This window comes from Diceros bicornis, chromosome 33 (genome assembly GCF_020826845.1).
Source record: "Diceros bicornis minor isolate mBicDic1 chromosome 33, mDicBic1.mat.cur, whole genome shotgun sequence".
Classification (NCBI taxonomy): Eukaryota; Metazoa; Chordata; class Mammalia; order Perissodactyla; family Rhinocerotidae; genus Diceros; species Diceros bicornis.
This window is the reverse complement of record NC_080772.1, coordinates 2,692,455-2,710,279: the sequence shown is the minus strand read 5'-3', so window position 1 is coordinate 2,710,279 and position 17,825 is coordinate 2,692,455. Positions and strand designations below refer to the sequence as shown.

At 41.1% G+C, this 17,825-nt stretch overlaps 1 protein-coding gene and 1 long non-coding RNA gene across 9 annotated transcripts in view; one reads left to right on the top strand and one right to left on the bottom strand.

Moving 5' to 3' along the window:
- The window catches only part of LOC131396454 (ral guanine nucleotide dissociation stimulator-like), a 45,196-nt gene that overhangs the window by 2,337 nt on the left and 25,034 nt on the right, over nucleotides 1-17,825 (bottom strand). For 2 of the 7 annotated variants that reach the window (XM_058528671.1, XM_058528673.1), the window contains one exon: nucleotides 11,603-11,972. The exons of 2 other annotated variants lie outside the window; for them this stretch is intronic. In XM_058528671.1, the coding sequence (XP_058384654.1) occupies nucleotides 11,863-11,972 (110 nt within the window). In that variant the 3' untranslated portion in view covers nucleotides 11,603-11,862. Of the gene's footprint in view, nucleotides 1-11,602; nucleotides 11,973-17,825 lie in introns of those variants that run through there. 3 more of the 7 variants (XM_058528674.1, XM_058528672.1, XR_009216557.1) reach the window with 3 other exon arrangements.
- LOC131396465 (uncharacterized) overlaps nucleotides 1-17,825 on the top strand; it is a 47,986-nt gene that overhangs the window by 12,134 nt on the left and 18,027 nt on the right. The window contains exons 2-3 of one of the 2 annotated variants that reach the window (XR_009216566.1): nucleotides 2,193-2,314; nucleotides 3,369-3,399. This is a non-coding gene — a long non-coding RNA (uncharacterized LOC131396465). Of the gene's footprint in view, nucleotides 1-2,192; nucleotides 2,315-3,368; nucleotides 3,400-17,825 lie in introns of those variants that run through there. The other variant, XR_009216567.1, reaches the window with a different exon arrangement.

Below are 17,825 nucleotides of genomic sequence, written 5' to 3'. Positions count from 1 at the left end.
ACATATTATGGTGATCATTTCAACATATATACAAACATTGAATCATCATGTTGTACCCCTGAAACTAATATAATGTTGTATGTCAACTTTACTTCAATTAAAAAACACAACAGACAAAACCATTTGAATATTGTAAATGAGTTCAGTGAATCCCTGAGACTGCCCCATTCCCATATGAGAGTTACTGGAAGCAGAGAGGATGAAGTAAGATGGAAGAAAGTTGTACAAAACAGTAGTCAAATTAAAATCATTTAAGTTGCTATCAGCTCCTTGTGGCAGAGTTCTGTGAGCACTGATCTTCTTTCACATTTTTCCTGGAAAAGCATACTTTCAGATCCAACCCATAATAGTTTCATCGTTGGCTCTAATGAGAAAATTTCAACTTAATAAATAAAACCAAAAGCACCCCTTATGTATGAATAAAGTTAGTGAACTTTACAGAGAAAAGAGCCTATTTTCACAATCTCAATAAAGGAAACAGAAAAACTGAATGATGATCGAGTCTCATTCAAGCTTATCTTTGAAAGCCAGTAAGACCAGGCTATCTTTTCAAGGATGTATGTAGAGCTGTCAGCCTTGGAAGATAGAAATAGTGGCCTCCTCTGGAGCAAAGGGCAGGCTTGCTTACTGCCCAGTATAATAAAACTAACACCCCCCCCCAGGGCAAAGTTCAGCAGACATCCTGCCCGTTATCAAAGATTTGAGTTCCTTGAGCTCTGAGTTCTTGCAACCCTCTGCGTGTTACCTGGCCCACTGTGTATCACCCTGTAGGAAGTGAGATTTAGTGAACTGGTGCAAATGCTGATACTCTGACCACTGCCATTGCTGTGTCATTAAGTCCTTCGTCTCTGACCCATGGGTCTCATGTCTTTTGCCAGCAAAGACTAACTTTGCTAACTTATTGGCTAACTTATTGGTTTGCAGGTAAGGGAAAATATCAGGCCTTTACAGCTCCTGACAAGCCCTTAAAGTAACTAGTAGTCTTAGGAACAGAGAGCTATCCAGAACTTATGCATGGGTGGTCTTCATAGAAGACTTCATAAGTCTCTGAAACTTCAGTAAGTCTCTCTGACCTCTTTTATTTTGACCCCAAGTAGAAGGAAAGGCACCAAGCTATTACAGACCTAGGGCTTGTGCAAGCCACCTGGAGACCTAGTGACCAGAAACTTCCCATGGGGAGCAAAGACAGATGGGCATATTTCCAAAATGGACCCATGTGCCTGTCATCCACCAGATACTACATTATCTTAATTTATGATGATTTGATTCATTAAAATCTTGTGATGGGCCAAAGATACACTTCTAAGAGGAGTGAGGCACATGGCAATTGTAAGCAGATTAACACATTTGGTGAATATCCAACTCTGAAGTAAACTTAGTGTTCTAATCAATGAAATGGTACAACAAATTTAATTAGGTCAATTAAATGATATTTAATGGTATGCCTGATTATTACTCTGCAATAATGAACAAGCAGCTCATATAAATAACTATAATGGTCTTTAAAATATGATAGTCAAGACTGTTTGAGATAAGCTGAAGAGAAGGAAGGGGAGAAATAGATAAAAGTTAGCTGCTCTGAAGCCACTCTCAAGACCCCTTGGATCTACATGTAACCCAGGAGATCGAGGCAGATGGCTGTGTGCCTAGATCCTCCTGCACTGTGGTTCTCAGGGATGTCACGGGGCTGAAGCAGCTTCCTGAATCGTGTTTACACGTCCATGTATACAATACCCCTGACCATGGGGGTGAACCACCATTCAATCATCACTTACACGCCTCTAATTAACAATTAGATTTCAGAATCATTGTATCACTACATGATAATTTATTCTTCAAACCTGTAGGATGCCGAGCTAAAAGAAAATCAAATTTCAATGGCTTCTTTTCTTTGAAGGACCAAGATGTTCTTTCACACTTGGAATCCGGATTAGAGGATAAATCCATCAAATCAATGGAAACAACTTAAGAAATGGACAAAGGGATATTTCATTCATATGTACACAGTTTACACTGTGGCAAAAGTAGAGTTATATTTTAAAAAATTAGAATTTTTTGAAATTTTATTGATATTAAAGACTTTGTTCTGCTTATGCTCTCTTTGGTTTACCAAATCAAACTCAGTCATTAACAGGCATTTCTAGCATTGAGTGCTAATAACAGCAGCTTTTTAAAATTCTTAAATTTCCCAGGTCAAAGACCAAGGGCAGAGGTCATCGAGAGGTCAAGTCTAATCTACCTATGGATGTGGCAGCCTTAACTATGGATGTTCAAGCCAGACATTGCCAGCAGAGCCACATCTCATCACCCACAGGTGAGTTTTTACTAGTAATCACAGATACTTGAGGATATCAAAGGAAATTCTTTATTAAGAACCAAAGTTATAGATTCCTATCTTGGGTTCATTACTTTGAATTTTTGACCCAAATCATATATATCGATTAGACCATGTTCAATTCTATGATCTTTAGAAGATGCAGCCTACAGCTGAAGAGAAACAGATACAACACCAATATCTTATCCTCTCTGAAGCCCAACTGAGAGCCCCTGGAGTCAGAAGTTTTTAAGACAAGAAAAAGTCATCCTTCTTCGGGACAGAGAGAGTAGAGGCTAGTCAAACATTCAACTTTAAATTGTTAACATGACTTGTTAGAATGTGATGGAACAAGCAGAATACCTTCTAAGTTTCATGATTTTTCTCCAGAATACTAAGATGGATTACTTTGAAGGCCAGTTTCCCCATAAATGTCTTTATTCAGTGAAAAAATTAATTTCCCTATAAATTAATTCCCATTAAAATGCTGAAAATATCATAGTCTCTGACTAAAAGGAAACAAAACAAATTGAGCAGTTGAATAGCAGTGTAAAAAATTCCATACAAGGATCTTACTGCAGCATGATGTATAATAGTGAAACTGGATGTAATCCCAACTTTATCTAAGAAGAAATAAACAGATCATGGTATTCCTGTTCTTTGGAGTACCTGTAAAACATCTAAAAAACTAAGTTAGAGTGACGTGCACGGATAAGGAGAGACATCTATGATATATGGTTTGAGAAACAGGAAATTGCAAAACAATGTAGTTATGTAATTTATGTTAAAAAAAACTTTGTGTATTTATAAATTCATAGGAAATGTCCAGAAGAATAAACTGCAACCTCTTAACAATAGTTCCTTCTGACTAGAGGAGTTTGCAGGGAAGGGGATGGAAGGGGAGGGTTTCACTTTACTCTACATAGATCTGTGTAATTTGACTTTTTTTACAGTATGTATTTCTTTCATAATTAGAAAAATGAGTGATGTGACCGTTTGGTGCAGGGCAACAATATTATGTTCACCAGTCTCTGTACTGTATGTTACTGCACAGCACGGACTGTAGGAGAAAGCCCAGAGGAGCGATGAAGACAAAGAAGACAGGACACCTGCAAAAAGTCAGTGGAGTATTTCTATGTAACAAACCTTCCAGGTGAGTGACGGTCAGTATCTTCCACTGCTCCAGCTCTCGCAATGAACCTAGAACCTGCCCAGGGTAAGCCTGAGGACCACGCCCCACTAGTCCATTCCCCGCCCAGAGCCTGTTTGTGCAGAGTGACTGCCATCAAGCAGATGATGGACTCAGGATGGGGCGTGTGCCTTGAGGGGGTCTGGCAGAGAGGCGCAAAGTGAAACACCAGCCAAGTGCACACATCTGAGAGGCAGAGTTCCAGGTTGAGGCTCAAAATGTACCAAGAAACTGTGTGAAGTGAAGGAAGCTACTCGACCTCTCTGAACCTCAGTGTCCTCCCCTGTAAAATGGGTGTCACAGGCCTACTTCACAGAGCTGTTGGAGAAGATACATAAAAGTGCCTGTGACAGCGAGTGTCCACATTATTAACAAAGTCGTATCCGACTTCAGAATAATCGATGAAAAGAATAATGTTGATGAGACCAAAGATGAGATACCCAGCTTCGTAAGCAGCCCCAGCAGCATGAGAATGAGAGGACCTCTGAGTAAGCAGGGTTCTTCACAGCTCCACTGGAGAGGACGAACACAGGCTACAACAGTATAAGTGGGTGTTGTGTAGTGACTCATTTAGAGATCGTGGGTCCCTAAAGACACTGTCAAATACAGTTACACACAGTGGCTCCTAGGAAACAACTACAAAGCAATCAATGAAACAGATAGGAATGGGAAGGGGGTGAGCAGAGGAGCGTCAGAGGCACAAAATATGATGGAAGACACTGAACCATGATGAGCGCCCAGCTCTCAACAGCTGCTGTGGTTGTGCCAGGAGATCAAACGTCTGAGACAGCTATTGTGGGGACTGCTGGGAGCACAGTGGTCACTGCAGCCACACCCCAACAGCAGTGCATCAGAGCACACAGACCCCGAGACTTTGCTCTATATTAATCCTTGTTTCAAGATGATGGATATCCTCATGTTACAATGTCTCCTTCCAACCCTTGTGGACGAGCGTCATCAGAACCCCCTGAAGAGGGCACAGGCCAGAGTAAGATGCAACACTGGGGGCTGGGGGAGCGGCGCTGCACCTGACTACACGGACTATCACCTGGGCCTATTGAACATGAGAGAAGAACCCGAGGATGTGGTCTAACGAGACTTCCCCGTCTTGCCACGTTCAGAGACACTACAGAGTTTCTTGTCCTTTCTTTACAAAAATAGTAAGGAATTCATGTGTCATTAATTCATAAAGAGGCAAATTCTTGACAAACTGACAGAGTCCAGTTTCCACGACCAGGTTTTTCAGTTGTTTTGATAATATCCCACATTCAGGAATTGGAAATGTAACCTATTGGGACATGTAATATAAACAAGGGCTTTTTTCACTTAGATCAATGCCCAGATTTTTAGAGACGACATAAATCATGAAAGCTGCTAACCATTCCTCCACAGGTTTCAATAAAACTTTGAAGTTAGTTTACTGATCTCAGGAAAAGAGAATTTGGCAATTCAAGTTTTTTGATTCTGCATTCAAGCGTACAGTACGGCCAAGAGAATGAGCAGAAAAAAATTAACAGGAAGGTCTTGCTTGCATTTTATCTTTTGCAAATAAGCAAGCTATTTTATGCCTCTGCACTGGAATGGGTTGGTGAAAACAGCCTACTAGATACTTGCCTGGGAATTGGGCCATTCTTTGCTCTCAGTGGCTCCTGGGGAAACGAATCATTAACGTCAGGGATGCCTCAACTTCCACATCTGCGAAAAAGGCAAGCAACAGCCAATGATACCACCCTGCAAAGCTCTTAAGTTGTGCTTGCAAGAGGGACCACAGGAGCGAATTTCTCCCAGAGGCTGATGAAATGATGGCACTTTGGCTGGAGAAGGCAGAGGGCAACAGGCAAAGTGGAAAGTTTCTGGGATGTCAAACCAGTTCCCATAAGCGGTTTAGAGAAGCACCTGGCCCTGGACTAGGTAGGAGGCTGTGGAAAGACCCACAGGCACGCAGGTGGGAGGAGGAATCAAGCAGAGGAGGGAGTAGGTGGGGAAGAGGCGCGAGCCCGGCTTCAATTTTGGACAAAAGCAGTTGCACGCTGCAGGCCCGCGGATGCCCATGCAGCCGCCACACCCTCCTAACTCCCTGGTCCCCGTGTGCCCGTCACATCCCTCCAGGACTCAGTCCACGTGGAGCGGTGCAGGACCTGAGTCCTGAGTCAAGGGCGGTTTGGCCCTCGACCAAGTGCACACCGCCCTTTTCCTCCCCCCAGGGCTAGGCTTCGCCCCGTGCCCAGAGCATCCTGGGAGTTGTAGTCCTGCAGCCCTGCGGGCTGCCGGCTGTGAGCGGTTAAGAGACAACAGGTGCGGTCCCAGCATGTGCAGCGAGGGGCCCCGCCTCCCGCAACTTCGCCCCTTCTCTCCACCACGCCCACTTTCCACGCCGTGCCCCGCCCCCCCGGGCCGGGCTGCGCACGTTGAGGCTGACGCCCAGGTGGGGCTAACCAGCCTAGTGGAAGCCCACGTAGAAACTCCCTGGCCGGTCTGTGAAAAGTAAGTTCACTACCTAAAATGGAAATCCTGGGTGCCTGGGAACCTGGATCTTGCCTTCTCAAAGCCACCTGTCCCGCCATCCCCTCCATCCCTCTGGCTGCCAAGATCCTCCCTCTGGACCCCGTGGTCAGGGTCGCTGCAGAGCGCCTCTTGGAGCCTGCCCGCCTGAAGGGCCCATACCTTGGTCAGGCCTCTTAGCCACGACATTCATTTATTTGCTGTTGTTTTCCTAGTTTCCTAAAATGGAAGCTTAGATTATTGATTTTAGATCTTTCCTGTTGTCTAATACATGCATCCAATGTCACAGATGTCCATCTTAGCCCATCTTTGGCTGCATCCCACACATTTTGATAAGCTGCGTTTTAATTTTTATTTATTCAAAACATTTTAAAATTTTTCTTGAAATTTCTTCTTTGACTTGTGTTATTTATATGTGTGGGGTTTTTTTGGGGGGGGGTCGCAGAGGTCAGCAAACTTTCTGGAAAGGGCCAGTGAGTAAATATTTTAGGTTCGAGAGTGATGTGGTCTCTGTCTTTACCACCCAGCTCTGACACTAGCACAAAAGCAGCCATAGAGAATATTTAAATGAATGAGCATAGCTGTGTTGCTCTAAAATGTTATTTAGGGATGCTGAAATAGTCTTCCTCTTTTGCTTTTTTCTTCCAACTATTTAAAACTGTAAAAACCATTCTTAGCTTGGGGTCATACAAAACCAGGCAGCAGGCCAGATTTGGCACTGGGCAGAATGTAGTTTGAGAGAAAAAAAAAAAGAACTCTGTTGTTTAATCTCCAAGTATTTTGGGACTTTCCGGCTATCTTTCTTTTATTGATTTTTAGGTTAATTCCATTGCAGTCAGAGATCAAATATTGCATGATTTCTATTCTTTTAAATTTCTTCAGGGTATGTTTTATAGTGTCTATCCTGGTCAGTGTCCTAGGTGAGTTGAGAAGAATGTGTAATCTGTTGTTATTGGAGGACTTAGTCCATAGATGTCAACTGTGTCCAGTTGCTGTCCATGTTGCTGTTGATCCAGCTGTGTCCTCACTGCCTTCTGCCTGTTGGATCTGTCCATTTCTGTTAGAGGTGTGCTCAAGTTTTCAACTATGATACTGGACTCATCTATTTCTCTTTGCAGTTCTATCAGGCTTTGCCTCACCTTGTTGTCAGGCATGTACCCATTTAGGCTATCCACATCTTCTTTGAGCATGGACCCCTTTATCATTACATAATGTTCCCCTTTATCCCTGATAGATTTCCTTGCTCTGGAGTCTACTCTGTCTGAAACTAATATAGCTACTCCTACTTTCCTTTGATTAGTGTTAGCATGGTATATCTTTCTCTATACCTTTACTTTTAATCTATATGTGTCTTTATATTTAAAGTGGGTTTCTTGTAGACAACATATAGCTGGGTCTTGCTTTTTGATCCACTCTGACAATCTCTGTCTTTTAATTAGTGTATTTTGACCATTGACATTTACAATGATTATTGATATGGTTGGATTAATACCTGTCATATTTGTTACCATTTTCTATTTGTTGCCCTTGTATTTTGTTCCTATTTTCATATTTCACACTTTTTCTGACTTGTGGTTTTAACTGAGCATTTTATGAGATTCCCTTTTGTCTTATTTCTTAGCATATCAATTATATATATTTTTTAAACATGTTAGTGGTGCTATAGTGTTTGCTTTATACATTTACAACTAATCTAAGTCCGTGTTCAAATAACACTATAATGTTAGACAGGTAGTGCAAATACCTCATAACAACAAATATTCCTAATTCCGTCCTCCTGTCTTTTTTTTTTAATAAATTTTTATTTATTTATTTATTTTCCCCCAAAGCACCAGTAGATAGTTGTATGTCATAGTTGCACAGCCTTCTAGTTGCTGTATGTGGGATGCGGCCTCAGCATGGAACTCGTCTAGTGAATTTTTCAATTCAATTATTATATTCTTCAGTTCCAGAATTTGTTTGGTTCTTTTTTATAGTTTTTATCTCCTTTTTGATATTTTTCACTTTGTTCATGTATCATTTTCCTGATTTTCTTAGTTGTCTGTCTTCTCTTTTACCTTGTTCATCATTTTTAAGATGGTTATTTTGAATTCCTTGTCAGGTAATCCCTTGTTCTCTGTTTCTTTAGGGTCAATTTCTGGAAATTTGTTTTGGTCTCTTGATTGGGCCATGTTTCCCTATTTCTTTGTATGCCTTGTGATCTTTTGTTGAGACACTGCCATTTGAAAAACAGCCACCTCTTCTAGTCTTTATAGACTGGCTTCATGTAGGGGAAGACTTTCACCAGTCAGCCCACTAGAGATTCTGGGACATCTCAGAATTTCTCTGGGACGTGTCTTCTCTGGGCTTGTGCATGTGATTTCCCAGTCAAATAGGCTTGCCCCTGTTTCTTCTCAAGAGCCTGTCCTCTCTCTTTCCCTGGTGTCTGAGATACTGCAGTCTCCCTGATGCTGCAGCATCTTGACGCCTCACTTTGTTCTCAGTGGCCCCCAACCTGGCAAGCAACTATGCCACCAGTTCTCATCAGCACTCTTAGTCAAGTGAGACAGAATATTCCCTCAAGGACCCCCACAAAAACTTTGGGCCTATGTTCCACTCTTCTCTTTTCTTCCTGCAGGAGAAGCTGGGCATTGGGAGTTTTCTCCCAACTGTGCCATGCTATGGGGAATGGGGGGAAAGCTAGGGCAGGCAAAATGCAACAAGCTTTTCTACCTGCTTCAATGTGGCTCTCTTGGCTTTGTATTAGCCTGGCTGCTGCAGCCTCTTAACTCGTTTCTGGAAGTCTGACAAAGGCAATTTGGTCTGTATGTTGTTAAGTTGGTGTCTCTATGGGGCAACAAGGGCCTGGGTCTTCCTATTCTGATATCTTGCTGATATCCCACCCTCTCAAGCTCTATTTTTAAATGTAATACACTATACTCCTTTGAACCGAGAACTGATTTTTCTGACTTTGCTACAACTGAAAATTTACTTAACCATTTCAATTGCAAATAAGTGATTGAATTGGGATATTGTCATTCAGCTTCACAGTGGTCATGAGAAGTCATTATCTTAATACTAAAGATACACTAAGAAAAATCCAAGGGGACAAAGTGTATAGTCCTATGTCTGTGTTGTTGTTGCTGCTGCTGTTTTACAGTCATTTAGACTGTGAGCACAGACTCCGTAGTCAGACTTCCTGGGCTTTTATCCAAGCTCTACCACTTACTAGCCGAATGTCCTTGAGCAGGTCATGTAATCTCTCCTGCCACAGCTTCCTCATCTATAAAAAGGGAAGAACAAAATTACCTACCTTATAGGGTTGAGGATTAAATTATATGCTTAGAAAAGTACCTGACAGAGGGTAAATACTTGTTACTGTTGTTCCTACTATTGTTTTGATTCACACAGAAAAAAATCATTACCTGAGAAAATGAATTTAAAATTGATTTTTAACTTGGGGAGAAAAAATGAGAATTTATGAAATCCACTGTTGTTCTTTTCTCATGAAATCTTCGTTTCCCATTCATATTAACAGAAGGAATAATAGTATAAATAGAATAGTAAAGCAGCTGTGAATACCCAATTATATTTTATTTAAGCTAATCTTGAAGTTAGTTTATTTGGCTTAGTATAGGTCAGTGGAATGGATTAGCCAAACACGATGTGTGGCAGGGAAGGAAGTGGATGGGTCAGATGGTGTGAAACACTGGTTGCAAATTGGCAGATGTTAATAACTGTTGACATCCATTGGGTGTTCAGTCACTGCTCTAAGCACTTCACTTGTAGTTACTCTTTCAAGTCTGACAACACATTCAGGAGTAGATATTAGTATTATCTCCATTCTGAGGTGAAGAAACTGAGGCCCTGAGTGGGTAAACAACTTGCCCAAGATCATACAACTAGTCATTGGCAGAACCAGAATAATCCACGCATGTATCATTGAGAATTAACTTTACATGGTGAAGAAAATAAGAATGTCATTAATTATCATAGAATCTTAATTTGAAGGAATTTACATGTAATCTCTTTGAATCACTAGGATATTGGTGCCAATTTGACATCAGATGATATTTTTCTTAAAGTTCAAGTACATAAATAACTGTATGTGTAAAATTAATGCAGAACTATTTCAAAGAGTGTTTTTTTTACATGGTATGATTTTTTTCCCCCAGAACTCAGTTAATATTGTCAAGATAACTAGCCATTTTTCTGGAAATTGAGGTACATAGTCCTACTTCTTAAATTAGTCTCTCCTTTGAATTGATGTGTTACTAGTAATTTATCATTTGAATGATATGATCTATCTCTTGTAAGAGTCCCTGTAATTGTTTCTTAAGAGTCTTAACTTTGTGTGTGTTGTTCTCAACTGGGGACAGTCCCCTCACCCAGGGAATACCAGGCAGTATCTGGAGACATTTTTGATCGTCACAACTTGGAGGAGAGTGAGGTGCTACTGGCATTTAGTGGGTTGAGGCCAGAGATGCTGCTAAACCTCCTACAGTGCACAGTAAGCAACGAATGTTAATAGTATCAAGGTTGAGAAACCCTGGGGTGTGTGTGTGTGTGTGTGTGTATCAATGTCATTCTAAAACATAGGGATACAAAAAGAAATTAATTTTTAGATGGTACTTTGTTATCAAATGCAAATGTTTATTCTTTATCATTCAGTTATAATTGATCACTTCCAAACAACTGTCACTTGATAAGATTCTATAAATGTGTATTGAGCACTTCTTCTTTGCCAGGCACCATGCTAGACACTAGAGGTAGACACCATTCCTGCCATCATGAATCTTAGTATATCCTTCTAAAGGGACCTGAACATTAAGTTTTGTATCAGCCTAGATTAGACTATTTCACAGTATGATATTGTCCCAAAAAGAAGAAAGGAAATTGGCTGTTGACTTTCTCAACTCAAGATAGAAATATAAAAGTAAATTAAATGAAAATAAATGGAATCAATGAAACTGGTCATTGTTGGCTTGAGTAAGTTGATGGAAAGTGTTGGCGATGTCAAACCACTGATTTTTCTTCTGTCCTTTAGGGAGTAAAGTTTCACAGATACCATTGCTGTTACTAAAAGGAGCTGTCTCTTAGGACATAGTGAAAATGACATTTGGAATTTTTTAAATGGTCTCTTCTAGTCCTACTCTTCCTGTTTAGTGACACTGTTAGTGTTATGCATAATCTGGCAGAGCTAACTTTATGCAGGAATGAAATGAGTATAGCCACGTAAGAGCACTCAAAATATTTATCCCCATTATGCCTGAAATTGCAGCACTTGAGAATAATTCCTTTGGGTAGGCATTATGTCTTCAAGAGTTTTGTATTAAAATGCAGATACTCCAGAGAGAAAAAGAGAGAGAATATAACAAAAAGTAAAGTTTGTGAAAGATTTTATTTTAAATTTTCCTACTTTGGGGATTTAGAAAACATACTAACTTGGAAAAATCCTAGGGGAGAAAAGCAGATTACAAGTTACAAAATAGCAGGTACAATGTAAGATACGTATTATACACTTCGTGTATAATATGTGACATATAATACACTCTCAGTGGTGTGATTGTAGGGGATTTTTATTATTTACTTGCTCAAACACACACATATTTTGTTTCTTTTCCAGTTAACGTGTCCTATTTATGTCAGTTTTTTTATAAAGTTAATTATTTAGGTCAAAAAGAAAGCACTGAGTCCTCAGGTAGGTTTAAGCTCAAACTACACAAAGTGTTCTGGAGATCTGGAGGGGGTGGGGCACATTTGGGCACACGACAACATGTGCAGTCCACGAAGGACCTGGGATGGAATCGCAGAGATCTAACTCTTGACACAGCTCCTGTCGAAGTTGAGCATGTTTCCACTGAGCGGGCCATTGAGCTTACACAGGATATAACGCACCCTGGAGACGACGGTGTGACTTTGTCTTGAGTCGGGAAGGGATGAGAATATTTCCTTGGCAGTTTACAGTTACATTCTGCTCAGCGTGAGCTGTAAAGACACAAGCCCTTTTTCAAAATCTGTGACACACTGACAAGATTTCATGCTCAACATAAGCAACCAAACCAAATGCACAGACTTGTGCCAAACAGTCTGCCACCGTCCTCAAAGGAAGGCTACAGACAGACACACTTCTAACTAAACCACCACATCTAATGGCTGAGAATTCTGCTAATGACATACTTGATTCAAAGAAATGCAATATCAGAACTTCAGAATATAGAAGTGTTTAAGTTACAGCCAGTGTTTGCAGGTTAACAGCTTGTAAAATACTCTGAAATCAACAGTGAAGATTGTTCTCTGTTGCAGTGTGATTATGTGCAATGTTTCCCTTCGTTTCACCAAGCATATGTTGAGTACCTGCTGTGTTTCATCTGTGCTAAGTTTGAAGCTAGAAAGATGAATAAGCTATGATCTGTGCACACAGGGCTTAGAGTTCAGTGAGGGGCACCAGCCCGTATGGTGTGTGTATGATGCCATGGAGCACAGAGGAGAGATGCTGGGGGCATGGGGGTGCTGGGAAGGTTTGGGAGGAGATGATGTTGGAACCGAGCCTTGCCAGACAGACAGGGTGGAAAGGAAGGAAGTTTCGAACTGACATAAAAGCACAGAGACATGCAAGAGCCCAAAGTTTTAAAAATCTGCAAATAGGGGCTGGCCGGTGGCATAGTGGTTAAGTGAGCACACTCTATTTCGGTGGCGCGGGGTTCACAGGTTCGGATCCCAGGCACGCACCGATGCACCGCTTGTAAAGCCATGCTGTGGCGGCGTCCCATATAAAGCAGAGGAAGTTGGGCACTGATGTTAGCCCAGGGCCAATCTTCCTCAGCAAAAAAAGAGGAAGATTAGCATTGGATGTTACCTCAGGGCTAATCTTCCTCACACACACACACACACAAGAAAACGGCAAGTAGTTCCAAAAGATTGAATTGTACTTCCACTTCTGGCCAAGATGGAGTAACATGGACTGGGTTTACCCTCCCATCAGAAACAACTTAAAAAACAGGCACAATGTAGAAAACTCTTGTTTTCAGACCCTGCACACCAGGCAGTGAGGACAGTGACCCCTGAGAGAGGGGAAACCAATGAGGGGAGCCCTGTGGTCATCCTAGCTCACTGCCTGGAGAGAGTCTCCAGGGTGCAGCTTAGAGAGTGGGAGACCATGTGGAGCCTGAGTGTCCGGGGAGGCCATGGCATCTTCAGTTCTCAGGAAGAGAAGTAGGGAGGGGAGCGCTGCACAGGGAGAGAACTCCAGAGACCCGCAGAGGCCCCCAGAGTCTTCAGGGGAGTACTGATCACCTGAGGGTGGGGGAGCTACCCGAGGCTCAAGAAAGAACCGTTGGATAGGAGCAGAGGGAATAGTCCTTGAATGAAAAACCTGGTAATTCACAGGGCATCAGATAGAGTATTTAAAGAACATTGCTTCAGTAGTGTGGCAAAATTAGCTCTAGAATAAAGGCCACTCTCATCCTGCCTATCAAAGCTTAAAAGAAGCTTCAAAAAGATGACACTGTTTCCAAGTTTTTTTAACTGCTTCCCAGAATAAAGCTCAAGAAAATATTTATAGGAATAGAAAAATATCCAGCACCTAAGAAGGTAAAATTCACAATGTCTGGTATCCAGTGAAAAATGACAAGGTGTGCAAACACGCAGAAAAATACGATGAATAATGAGGAGAAAAATCAGTCAATAGAAACATACCCAGAAATGACACAGACATTAAATTAGACAAAGATAGAATTAGTAGATAAAGACATTAAACAGTTATTATAACTATATTCCATTTCTTTAAGAATCTAAAGGAAAGATTGAGCATATTAAGTAGAGAAATGGAAGACATTAATAAACAAACTGAACTTGTGGACATGAAAAATACAATATGGTGAAAAATATACTGGATGGGATTAACAGCAGATTAGACACAATAGAAGAAAAGAATAGTAAAGTTGAATGTGTAGCAATAGAAACTATCCAAAATGAAACACACAGAGAACAAAAGTTTAAAGCAAAATGAGCAGAGCGTCAGTGAGCTATGGGACTTCAAGTTGCTTACACTGTAACCCTGTACCTGAGGCCAAAGCTGATTGATTTATAGGTGGACAACTTGACCATGGCTGGGCCCGTGACTTTCTTCCTTGGGACTGTGAATTTAGGACCCAGAGAGAATCAAGCCAGTGTCACTCTGTGTGACTGAAGCAGGAACACAGAAATCTTCATTGTTTCCCACCAGGTAGACTGAGAAGCAGAAGAAGTTAGTCTATAACAATGGGAGGAAAGAAACAGACATATAGAGGAAAGTAGAGGTGTGATATGGAGGGAGAAATCATGGAGTTTTCCAGGTCCTGGTTCCAGTTGCTTCTGAGCTTAGTTGTACCCCTGTCCTGTTCAGCTTCTTCTTAGATTCCATGAAATATGGTTTTTTGTCATATATAATGAAAAAGGCCTTAAATTATATAGAGGTGATGAATTTGATTTTGGACTCATAATGGGAGTGTTTATGGGATATCAACATGGTAATGTCCAATAGGCAGGTGAACAGACCTCTCTGAAGTTCAGAGAACAAGTATGCACCCCAAATTTACATTTTTATTCTATTCATCTATAGAATAAATAGACTCCCTAAATCTGTAGGAGTATATGAAATTGACAATGGAGAAGATATAGAGGGAAACAAAAATAAAGCCAAGGATGGGACCTGGAAAATAACCACATTAAAGAGGCAAAAAGTGTATCCAGAGAAAGACTGAGAAGGAACATTTATCAAGGTAGGATGAGAGCATAAAGTTGAGGAAATCAAAAGAAGGCAGAATCTAAAGAAAAGGGAAATTGATAATATTGTCAAATTCCTAAAGGACCTAAGACATTCCTAAGCTTTGATTGGCAACCAACAACTTCCTATATTTCTAACCTTACTTCCTTTTTTCTGCCCATATTTACCATACTTGAGTTTATATTTCCGTTTCTCATCTCAACGTGCTAAGATAACCATAGTTATTCATCTCTTTAGGATAGTTTGACTTTGGCAATCTTAACCCTACATTATTTACAATACCTGACAAGGATCCGATCAAAGCAGATCCACAGAGAAGAGCTGAGCCCTTCTCCCCAGAAAAACAATTGCATGCCAGTAGGATTGGGGGAGGCAAGGAAGGAGCTGGAGGAGAGCGTATGGTTTCCATAAGAGGAAATCAGACCTCATCAATCTATGAAAGCTCTTTTGGGAGGCATATATGCATATGGACAAAAGTCCATCAATGGTGTCTATTTAGATTTCCAAAAAGCCTTTCACAAAGTTCCACACAAAAGGCCATTTTAAAAATGGAGTTATCCTGGTATGATGGAGACTGGTGCAATGCACAAGGAGGTTGCTTAGAGACAAGAAACAATGGTTTAGGATAAAAGGACACTTCTTGGAGGAAGAAGCGTGAACACGGGCATTCCCCTATGACTACGTCTGTTTAGTATTTTTATGACTTATTTGCAGGAGGGAAGGCACAATGAAAAGCCCAAGGATATGGGAATAAATTGATGTTAGTATGAGGCTATGTGAGAAGGCAGAAAATATTGAATTGTTCTTTATAGGGGCAAAAATAAAATATTGAACTTAGGGAAAAATAATCTCAAGTGTACTTAGAAGTTTCTTTACTCATTCATTCATTACACAGTTATTGAGGATCTACTGTATGACCAGATATTGTGCTACAAGTTGGAGAGAAAATAATTGAGAAGCGGTGTCTCCCTGCTGTGAGAGAGCTTAAATGGAACAAGAAGATATTCCTGAATCTTGAGAAAAGTAAATTAAAGGTGAATAAAAGGATGTAGCTCACAGAACAGGAAACACATGGAGCTTAGTTTTCTAAGAGTTAAGCTAAGGTTGCAAAATGTAAATATACTCAAAATATTTAGATAATTCCTAAAAGGCACTGATATGCTAGCTCTGTTAAGGGAAGCTAGAATATTTGGGGCTGCATCCATAATATCTCTATACATCAGGACCATTTTTTGTTGCAAGGGACAAAAACCCAATTCAAAACCAACTGAAAAAGAGGTAAGCCTGACTTCAGGCATAGCTGGGTGTGGAGAGGCAGGAGATGTCACGAGAGCTTGGTGTGGCTCCCTCGCTCTCCACCTCTCAGCTCTCTGTTATTCTGTGTTTGGTTCATTCTAAGAGTTTTTTCACAGGGAGTAAAGGCGGCTTACATATGGGTATGGAAGGTGGAAAAAATTCCAGTTTTCTGTGTTGCACAGCACCTGTGACCCTTTTTTTCCCAGCACCCACATCAATTCCTGAAAAAGGACAGTGAATGGCCCAGCCCTGAACCACTCACTGTGGCCAGAAAGTTGAAGTATCATTACTGGCCAGGCCAGGGACAGCACAGCTGCCAACCCGAAGAGCCAGGGCGAGGGGGAGCAGTCAGCCTCCCAGAACCACACAGACTGAGAATGAGGAGGAAGTCATTTCCCAAGTAGATGGTCGGCAGACAAGAAGTAAGAGAGAACAACTATCTGCTTCCTCTCTATAAGTCATCATAGACTGATTATGGTTGGGGGAGGAGCCTCTAAGATAATCCCCCTCTCATTCCTGACTCCTGCTATTCACACCCCTGTATAATCCCCTCTCTTTCAAGGTGGGGGATTTAGTGACTCACTTCTAAAGAAAAGAATGTGGCAGAAGCATGGAACGTCACTTCTGAGATTCGGTTATAAAAGACTGGGCGTTCCAGGGGCCAGCCCCATGGCCTAGTGGTTGAGTTCAGTGTGCTCCGCTTTGGTGGCCTGGGTTCACAGGTTTGGATCCCAGGCGTGGACCTACACCATTCGTCAGCTATGCTGTGGCAACATCCCAGATACAAAATAGAGGAAGATTGGCACAGATGTTAGCTCAGGGCCAATCTTCCTCAAGCGAAAAAAGAGGAAGATTAGTTCAGGGTGAATCTTCCTTGGCAAAAAAAAAAAAAAAAAAAGACTGCAGGTTCCATCTTGGATGCCCTCTTTCTAGCTCTCTCTTTGTTCACTCTGGGGCAGCCAGCTACCATGCTGTGAGTCAGTCCTATGGAGAGGCCCAGCTAAATGAGCTTGGCAGTGGACTTTCTGAGACTGATAATAACCAGGTGTATGAGCTTGGAAGTGGATCCCCCCCACGCCAGTCTTTAGATGAGACTGCAGACCTGGCTGACAGCTCAACTGCAGCCCCATGAGAGAACTGGAGCCAGAGGCACCCAGCTAAGCTGTCCCCAGATTCCTGACCCACAGAAACTGAGAGATCATACATTTTTATCATTATAAGCCACTAAGCTTTGGGACAATTCGTTAAACATCAATAAATAACTAATACACTAGTGTTGGTACAATAAGGTAATATTTATGTTCTTATGTGCAAATGACCAAAAATAGGTAAATACATACAAGATCAGATAAACAAATCTGTTAAAATATCATATGTGATTCTGTCATGTTTGAATATTTTCTGTTGAATGTGAAGAAAATGAACTTTTCCCCCATAGATGAAACTATTGAGTATTATTTTTATCAATAAATAGACTGAATATATAGCAGCTGCATTGTATCTTATTAAATACAAATCTTAAATCAAGATACAGTAATTACAGCATTCTGTAGCTAGTTAAAGTCTAGACTACATTTTTTGGCTGTGTTCTGGACTGTCCCTCTAATTTTTTTGTGGTTCCAATGAGATTTTCAATTGTAATTGGAGGTTAAAAAGAATCATTTTGCCAAGTTTCCTTTGACTCCTTGTTTAAAAGATCTGACACGGATCACCATGAGGGAAAGGTCCGTATGATGTCAACATGACTTTGTCTTTGAGATCTGTTTACATCTTCGTGT